The sequence below is a fragment of the Morone saxatilis genome, unplaced genomic scaffold (assembly GCF_004916995.1).
Source record: "Morone saxatilis isolate NCDOM2014 unplaced genomic scaffold, NCSU_SB_2.0 Contig5, whole genome shotgun sequence".
Lineage (NCBI taxonomy): Eukaryota > Metazoa > Chordata > Actinopteri > Moronidae > Morone > Morone saxatilis.
The window spans coordinates 20,760,143-20,769,626 of NW_023340095.1; the positions used below are offsets into that span (position 1 = coordinate 20,760,143).

Consider the following 9,484-nt stretch of genomic DNA (forward strand, 5'->3'; position numbering starts at 1 on the left):
ATTACTAAGATTTATTGACAAGGAGCACATATGTGTACTGCAGAAAATGTTTTTCTCGAAATACACTTCGTCACCATGCTTTATCCTTTAACGCTAAGATAACTTTCTCCTGGCTGTAAAGCTCCCCTCCAATAATCTTTTCATTAGTCTGATAGTTGCCGAAAAACAAAAACAACTCTGTTTTGGAGCTGCATCTTGTCACCGAACTAAAGTATAAGGGGTTTGTTGCAACATGGACATTTTCTGTTGTAACACAGTATCTACCCCTCTTTGTATTTTAAGATGCACACACTTATTCCTAGATTTCTTTTTTAAATTCTACTACACTGGAAGATGTTTCCTGTTATTTTGGGTTCAATTACAGACAGAATTGTACTCTTTAAGAAGATTGTTGCAGGTGGACACCATTTTCTGTGATTTCTGCAAATAATAAAAAAAATTCTTGCCCGCAGGTGATTAAAATACCTCCACTAGCCTCGAGGTTATAGCTTGTGTGCTGTAAGTGTATTCATAACCTAAGCAAACCAATTTAACAAATTTAATTTAGTTCATGTCAAGCATACTCAATACACTAATATATGAGATGGCGGGAATTCACTGCAGCTCTCTTAAATAAAAACAAGTCTAAAATTCTAATGCAATTGCTGAGTCTCTGGTAAAAGCTGACCATAAGGTGAAACACTTTCCAAGGGAAGCATTAGACTAATGTAATCCATCTGAACAGCTCTGGGGACTGAGGCAGGAAGATAATCAGGTTAGAGTCTGTGAAATACACAACGCTGGGCATCATAAATTGGCCTGGAGGAGAGGGAACCTGCTGGATAAACAGTGCTGTAGTGGTACACAGTGACATCGGCTGCACATCCAGCAGTCTGGCCCCTTCTGACCATTAAAGCTAATGAGTTCAGGCTCTCAGCACCACGATAGCTGTCAGCACAGCATCCACACAGCAACAATAACAGCACGGACAGCAAGTGTCGGGAGGCTGACCCGATCAAAAACACAGGCATGGGTCATTGTGGTTAGGCTCCATGTTCCTGCCATGCTTTGGTAGGATACTGTCAGGTTGACGGAATAAGGTTAAGATGAATCTCTGCTGGTATACATTAGCTGAAGTCAGACAAAGGTCATGTTCAGACCCTTAAAAAAAGGGCAGGGCAAAGGGTGCCATACTAACTGTATGGTGATTAAAGCAGCACTTAAGCATTTTAGTATTGCACTTTAATAAAGAGACAGATTTTTAAAATTCATTTTAAAGTATACGAAACCAGGACTTTTACTCAAGCTTAAGAAAATGCTGGATTCTACAATTCCCATAATGCAGGAAGATAGCATCTTTCATTAGACCTTTCCTGTCGTAAAGTGCCTTCCATCTTCCAAACTCCACACCTCCAGTTTTCTCAAGTCTCAACCTCAACCTGACAGAGCCCCGATGACATCATCAGGGTTGGTGAAGCAAATAAAGGTCACTCAAACAGCATTGTTGTTGTTTCCCTAAACCAATTTTTACATGGGGTATGAGTTTAATATGAGGCGTAGCCCCACACCAACTCAAGGGGCTTGCATCAGTGAGCTACGAAACTGCCTTTTGGGTAAAACTGTTCTTTGATGTATTACAACTTAATGTTTTCGTAAGAGTAAGTCAATTTGTTGGAATCCGAATTTAAGCAGCGACTTACCGCTTAACATCCACAAAAACAAAGGCTGCGGAGTCTGAGATGCAACAGCTGTGTTAGGCTTGATGGATTCATGTCAACAGAAAATGTGGTGTTGTCTCTGGATTGTTTACCATGTGTCTAAAAGAGAAGTAAAAATATCCCTCTGTATCCCTTTGTAATTTTATTTAATGATCTGACCTGCTCTGATCAGTCAGAGAGGCAGCAGGGAGGGACACCTGTCCAGAGTTTGACACTTGCAGACGGATGCAGTTGCTGATTTTGGAGAACTGAAAATAACAGGATGAAATTAATCACTGTGCTGCCTTCAAAACACAGAATATTATATCTAATTCAACTTAGGAAAATAACACAAGCAACAGTCATGACAGAAAGAAACAGTTGGTATCAGATCAGCCAGTTCTAATGAACATAAATCAGTGTTTGGGATGTGTCCTAAAAAGCCTGATTGGAACTTCTATGCTGACAAAAAGTGGGATGGTGGTGACAAAGTTTAAAGTCAACCATTTGGCTCAGGTCATAAAAAGTTTTAAGTTCATTTATCTACAGCTGATTATCACTAGCTTGCTTTAGGGCACTTTACAGATACAGAAAAATCAATAATAATCTCCCAGAGTTGAATTATCAACAATCAGTGAGCAAAACAATAGAAGTTGTAGAGAATAGGACACAAAATTGCCCCAGCTCTATGAACCTCTGGTGAAAATAGTTTTTTGACTTGTTGTAAATGTGAATGCACAGTAGACCGATAGCAGTGGGAGCTTGAGAGCTGACTAATGCTTTAGAAAGCTAATGGGGCCCATTAACAAGGACTTGGTTTGCAGGCAGGTAGAAAGGCTTAAAGCCTACGGGTTCTGTATAAGAGAAAGGAGGAATAAAAATGAACAGTAATTCATCTTCTGTGTTTAGTGTTCTATTGAGATAAATGCATGAATAAAGGCTCTAAATAAAACATGAATCACATTCACTGCCCTTGAATCTTCACACATTTACATTGTATGCATGTGAGCAACACCAAGTAAACAGTACTTCTATTTCCATTTTTATTACTGTTATCAATATAATATTTTAAAATACACAAAAAAACAAAGCCCTTGTTTGATCGCGTACCTTGAACTCCATGGGTGTGTACTTCTCATTCTTTGGCGTGGTGTTGCCCTTGTAGTTAAGGTGGTTTGGGGTGGTAGGGTGAATGATGGCAGACTCCTGCGAAGGCTTATGGACACGTTGACAATAGACATAGATCAAGAAGGACAGCAGCCCCGCCCCAAGGAAACAGGAAACACCGGTGGCTATTAGGTGGATGGAGGTGAATGCTGGGAAACAAAGAAGATTTGTTGAGTGTTATTAAAGGCTCAGCATACGTTATCAGATTCTTCTCACAACTTGGCTTTATTTACATCCCAAACCTACCACAATTCGCACTCGGTGGTATGGTTAAGACACATACCCTGTAACCACAACATCCCCAGTTCAACTATGGCCTTTGTTCCATATTTTTGGGCTATATCTACACTGTACAAGTTGACAGTAAAATGTCAAAAGAAAAAATTGTTGTCGGTTTCTGCAACCAATTTTTAACCTGGAAACCTTGTCAAATTTCTAAACTATGCACCAAAATCAATCTCTGAAAGAATTTAGGTGAGAAAACCATGGCTTTACATAAGTGGTCACACAGGTGTACACACTCATCAATATTACTCTGTTACTCATGCTGACGCACCAAAACCCTTAGCTTTTAATTTGCTTAATTTAGCTAAACTGTAATGTTCATGTATGTGTTAAAGGGTGATTAATTCTCCCAGCAGAATCCTCGTTGCTTATTGGATTCTTTCCGAGCTCCCTCAAAGAGCAGAGCTTTTTACACTAAATAAAACTGTATAACACTTTGCTGTAAATGTTACATTTTTTTGATTTTTTAGTGTCTGTGACTGAATTTAGCTCATGATGTAGCTCATGCTCCAGCTGTCCGAGGGTGCTATGAGAGACCTGTAAGATAATCTTTCCTTATTATGCAATAGAACACTAAGTTACAAAGGCTACGACAGGAAGTGACTGAGCTAAAAGATTTAAATATTGTATGTCTATTTGTCAAAAGTTATTTAAGCAATTATGATCTGTTTATGTTGATTTTTACTCTAGGACAGGAATATGAACTTGGCTTTGTATTTTTGGTTTGTACCTATCAGTACTTTGAAAAAATCGTCAGTTCTTTGCGTGTTTGTGGAACATTACACAAGCAGGATTGCAAAATGTGTCTCAATTTGCAATTATCCAACAGTTGTAAAACTTGTAGCCTGTTCCAGGCACATCATGGTGTACATAATGTTTCTTCCTCCTCCTAATTGGATGTTAGAATTTTGCACAGACTGAAATAAACACGCACATGAAAATGCACATATAATGCATGAATACACACATCATGGACAGACATCTGTAGAAACATGCACAGAGAAACAAAGTGAAGGCAGCTGTTCATCCACTTACCTCCACAGTGTTGGTCCTTATCAAAACCAGATGCAGGGAGAATGACTGCAGAGAGGAGAGGAACACAGGGTCAGACACACATGCATGCACACACACATGCACACGCACACATACACTCTCGTTGGAGAAGCAGCCTTCAGAACACAACAACCACCGACTGTAACACCAGGGGAGTTGACACATGCAGAAACAAAAACAGGGAATGAGAAATTGAAATGTCGTTTAAAATGTTGCATGAAGAGCTTTTTTTGCATTAGGGAATTCTAAAGTTGTTTAACGAAAGAAATCTCTGTCCGACTTGCTGTTGGAGACACTTGATGTCAGGGCAATAATTTACACCTACAACGCGTGTTGTCCCCCACAAATCCTACAAGGAAAGAACGGAGCACAGAAGGTTGAGATGAGTGTGAGCAGATTTAATTGCAGTGCCACATCTCCTGATTAATTTTTTGGCCTAATTTTTCAGCTTCCTCCCCTCTGCGAGTGACCTTAACAAATCCATCCATCGCCTCATTGAAATTTGCAATAAAATTAGATGTGATTTGGTGTTGTGACAACCCATTAATATTAATCGCCTGCATGTGGACTCATTAGGGATTCTGAGCACGGAGAGGCCAACAGTGGCAGGCCATGAAAGATCATTTCAGGAGAAACTTTCTGAGATCGTCATCAGCATAACAAGGTGCACTGAGGCTAACAGGGTCAACTGCTAACTTGTTGGATTCACATGGACTTAATTATGGTTAATTAACAGAAGCAGATTACTTTAGTGCATGAAGAGACACACAAATAAGACATGTTTGCGTATATGGACATGTTTGTAAATGAGGATGATGACTGATGAATGACTATGATTTGACAAAGACAGACAAGCTGTGTCCCAAAATCACAAGCTGCCTCTTTCAAATGATGCTGCCAACAAATATTTGGCCTAAAGGATTGTGGCCCGAACCTTAAACTCCCCCCAAAATCTGACCTTGCACAGACCAAAGCCAGCAGTATGTTTGGGTAAACCCTCAAATAGATGACAAGCAGTAACTGATTAAGTAATTAATTAACTATAGGGCTTGGTGATAAATGAATATTAATAACTTTTAGTGGAATTATATTGTGATTATATAATCTCATCATATTAATTAATTAAAAACAGTTTGGTCCCACTGAAAGGTTTGGTCACCTTTTTGCATTCTGCATATGATTGTAAAGTGAATATTTTTAGACTCTTAGTGAGAGAAAACAAAACCACATCATTTGGGCCCTGGGAACAGACACTTTTATTGGCTGGACCATTGGCAAATAGCCTAACTGTGTGTCAAAGTTGGTAGAAGTTTCTTTTTAAACTATTTACTCTTGTTCTTAACCCTTTTCTTGTTCGTGGTATCCCACTAAAATGGAAAACTGAAAATGTGTAACTTTTGTAAACTTTTTTTAAAGCGAACAAAGGTAATCCACTCAAACAAGCACATCATGTACTCACTTTCCACGTCAAAAAAACGAGCTTACAAGTTCCTACATAAAAGCATCATACCGTTTCCCTGACATAGGCAACCCAAAAGCACGATAAAACTAGTGAAATACATGCAGTGTATTTTGGGATATTTAGAGCTGCAAAGAAAACCAGTTGTGTCCTGGCAGATCAAGGCACTCAAGGAACCTTTGTACAGCCAACCTCGACCTGTTATGAAGGAGGATGCACAGGTACAGGGTGTATCTGAAACCTGTCTGACTCACCAGGTATTTCATTGCAGTCTCTGCGCTGAGTGCTGTTTCCCACACAGGGGGTGTTGCCCTGAGCACCACACACCCGACTCCTCATCTGCAAGCCTGAATCATCACAGGCTGACCACAGCGACCAGGCCATCCAGCCACCTAAACACAGAAAAAAGAGCAATCAATACAAACCCAGACAAACACAAGACCCCATCAGAATCGGACGGCCTGGAAACCAACGCGCCCACCCAAGCTGTCACCACCCGCGGCCACTAACCTTCCCAGCCAAACAGTCCAAACACACCAAAAAGTGTTTGTGATGTAAACAGGATTGGAAGAGTAAACCCGTGGAGAGTTTGTTTAGTGCATAGTGGAGATGTTTGTCTCCTGAGCCAAGCTTTAGTGCTGTTTCCCCGCAGCAGGCGACCGAGCAGTAAACAAAAGCTCCTACCCAAGAGGAAAAAGAAAATTCCCAACTCTCAGCTCCTCCCTTTGAACCATGCACTTGCTGCACTCTTTCACCCTGTATTTAAGAGCACCGGAGTGGAGGGAGCACAGGCTACTGCAATGAAAGGGCGATGAAAAAGCTGGTTTGTTATTCAGGGTGCTCTCAAGTGTGCAGTTTTGGCAGAGAGGGCCTGAGTCTAGGCAGAGGACAGGCCTCTTTTACCTTTCCTATCAGTCTGTTGCTCACGGACAGGCTGCTTCGTCTCCACCATCTGCTCCCTTCTTGCCGCACAACCGTCTAGGCACACAAAACACACCGACCACCTCAAATGTGTTTAATAACCGTGCATCACTACAGCCCGCTTTAATTGCTTCATTTATTCCCATTTATTTTTGTCACCCGGACAACCTGCGTGATCGTACTGTTGAGTCAGAGGAACGCCATCAGGCCTGAGGCTCCTCGTTAGTATTCTGTCCCGACAGTCCTTCCTGCTGTCCTCTATTACTGGTGGAGACTTTAATCAAATGACCTGCGACAGGGACATCAAATATCCCTCTGACTGACAACCAGCTTGCCCATAATTACACATGCAGAGAGAATGACGGCAGCAGGAGGACCCCAATAGATGACTGATGTTGCACCTGTCAATAAACCAATGGACGAGGAGACGGATCGTGGCTGGACAGGTTGTTAGCAGACAGTCGATCGGCAAAAGCAAGGTCCACGTCAAAGAGGAAAACATTAACCTGATAAAGGAGGCTGATTAGCATCTTGGCAAAGTTAGAAAAAAAGACAAAAAGCCATTTACCTTCCTTTGTCTGTAATTACCGGAGACGCTGACTGTAAGCGTTAATCTCCCTGTGAATGACAGTTGAGCTGATGCAAAATGAAACGCAGCTGAAAACGACAGTTAAGCGGAAAACTATTTAATTCAGGCAGAAATCTTTGGCCCTATAAGGCACAACTGTACACACACACACACGAGCGGACACACATACTGTGAAACACACACAAAGACCCTAGACAATATTTTTCTAGGCCATTTTGTTTTCCAATGAATAAAGAAAATATGAAAATCACACTAGTGACAAAACGTTGAAGGCTGTGTGATATTAAACTCTAGCATCAGAGTCAGGCTGAAACCTTATTGTGAGTTTTGATGAAGGACTATTTTTTTCTCTCCTCCTGGATTAGCAGGCAGATCTCTCATGAATATTTCAGTGTCCTTGTGGGAGCAGAATGGGAGTAGAGGGGGGGAGATACAGAGGGCGTTGTTATACATCACACATCTCATCATCACATGGTGTGAGACTTTGGGTAAAGCAAGGCTAAGCTCCAAATCAAAGAAAAAAAAATTGATGGCCATTAGAGCACCTCATTTGGGATAAACAACCCATTTCCTATGTCTTCTTGTGTTGCTGTCTACTTCTGTTATTTCTCTTTTTAATGTGATGTTAAAGTTGTTATTGAAGCGTAAATTCATGCAAATGACAAAAACACTCTCACTTACCTCTTGTGGTATCGTTTAGTTTTTATTTATCCAGATTTTAAGATATCCACCACTGAGATTTTTGTCTTCTCCCCAATGGAGGTAAAATAAATTGAATTTGTAAAGCTCACAGCATGGAAAATTTACATTTAGAAAAATCAACAGCGTGTCACACTTTCACTGGATACTTTCAGCAGTCAACAGTTTTCTTAAAGTTTGCTTTCTTTTTGATTTCAAAATTGTTCACATTGTTCTGTGGATTACCAAGAGCAGGGGGGTTCAAGGTTTATAGGAATCTAAGGCCCACATATGAATTTTACCAAAGATCATAAGTGTGGAAAAATGCCACCAAAGTTCACCAAGAAATTATAAAGTTCGTCCATAACTGACTACACTTGGTCATGGTAATGACATTAGTTCTTACAATTAGACCAGAGTGAATGCTCACAAAAACTGAAGATGGATTTTGCAGTTTAGTAATTGATATACAAGTTGGTCTAGAGAAGCACCAACCTAAAGTAACTGGGACTCTTCTTTTGACATTTTAAATGGAAATGTTCAGGGCTTGGAGCAGCACAAACTGAATTCCATTCACCTCCAGAGTAAGTTTGGTCAAAGCAAAAATTGTTATTATCCAATGCACACCTGTTAGACTAGTGTGAAGGAAAAATAAATTATGAAAGAAAAACGAGAATGGACCTTTGGCAGGGATCCTTGCATCCTGGACAAAAGGTACATGACTGAAACAAGATTGGTGGAAGCAGAAATATCAGAATTTCCCAGAACCACAAGAGCATGGCTAAATACCACTAAAGGAGAGTAAGAAAAAATTACAAAACTTTTGTGCTTCTTTTCTATCAATACTTTCATGTTTGTCCAAAAAACTTGTCAGGATCCAGACAGATAGATAAACACTTGGTACTGTGGTATTTGCTTGCTTTCTAGTACCAGTTTCAAACATGCACTCTACATACACAAGCGGTTGAAATTTCAGACACGTTATGTAAGATTTCCATATTTTCAGCACACAAGTGGATCTCTTTTTAAACCTTCGCAGAGAGGTTGCCATGGCGCTCAGAGCACAGCAGGAACCGATACGGTGGAAGGATAGGTTGTTTTCTCAGCATGATTCTGTTTATCTTTTCACATATCTAAGACCTGGTTTATTCATTAGGAAAAGATGAAAGAAGCAATTTTGTGAAGGGGACGACACAAAAATGAAATGGTGTGTGGGAGATGATTGACTGCCTGGAGGCGTGATGAAAGGGCCTCAAGCGGTGGTGGCATGACAGAGTTAGATTTTGAATTTATGTGTGACCTTACCATCACAAGTGTGTGTGTTACACAGGGCCTCTTCAGTGTGTAGTCCTAGGCAGATGTCCCCTCCATTGGCGGGTGCAGGGCTGTTACAGGAGCGTGTGCGTTGGTAATGACCACCACCGCAACCCACTGAGCACTGAGACCAGGAAGACCAGCAGGACCATGCACCATTCACTGTAATACACACACATAAATAATAATTAAAGCAGCACTCCAGTCTTTCTATGCTATGTAAAAAGCTGTGTAGGATTTAGTGGCATCTAGCGGTGAAGTTACAGATTGCAACTAACTGAACACTGCTCGCGTCTGTATTTGTAGACCTGGGAATGAGAACGGGCTGTGAAGTCTGTAGGA

The 9,484-nt window shown here is 40.8% G+C and overlaps 1 protein-coding gene across 2 annotated transcripts in view; it reads right to left on the bottom strand.

Annotated features, from left to right (window-relative positions):
- Positions 1–9,484, bottom strand: part of sema5ba (sema domain, seven thrombospondin repeats (type 1 and type 1-like), transmembrane domain (TM) and short cytoplasmic domain, (semaphorin) 5Ba) — a 161,264-nt gene that overhangs the window by 2,831 nt on the left and 148,949 nt on the right. Inside the window, exons 19-23 of one of the 2 annotated variants that reach the window (XM_035676540.1) lie at positions 9,134–9,304; positions 5,895–6,032; positions 4,164–4,208; positions 2,787–2,992; positions 1,857–1,945 (exon numbers count right to left, since the gene is read on the bottom strand). In XM_035676540.1, coding sequence (XP_035532433.1) covers positions 1,857–1,945; positions 2,787–2,992; positions 4,164–4,208; positions 5,895–6,032; positions 9,134–9,304 — 649 coding nt within the window. The remainder of the gene's footprint in view (positions 1–1,856; positions 1,946–2,786; positions 2,993–4,163; positions 4,209–5,894; positions 6,033–9,133; positions 9,305–9,484) is intronic. The other variant, XM_035676541.1, reaches the window with a different exon arrangement.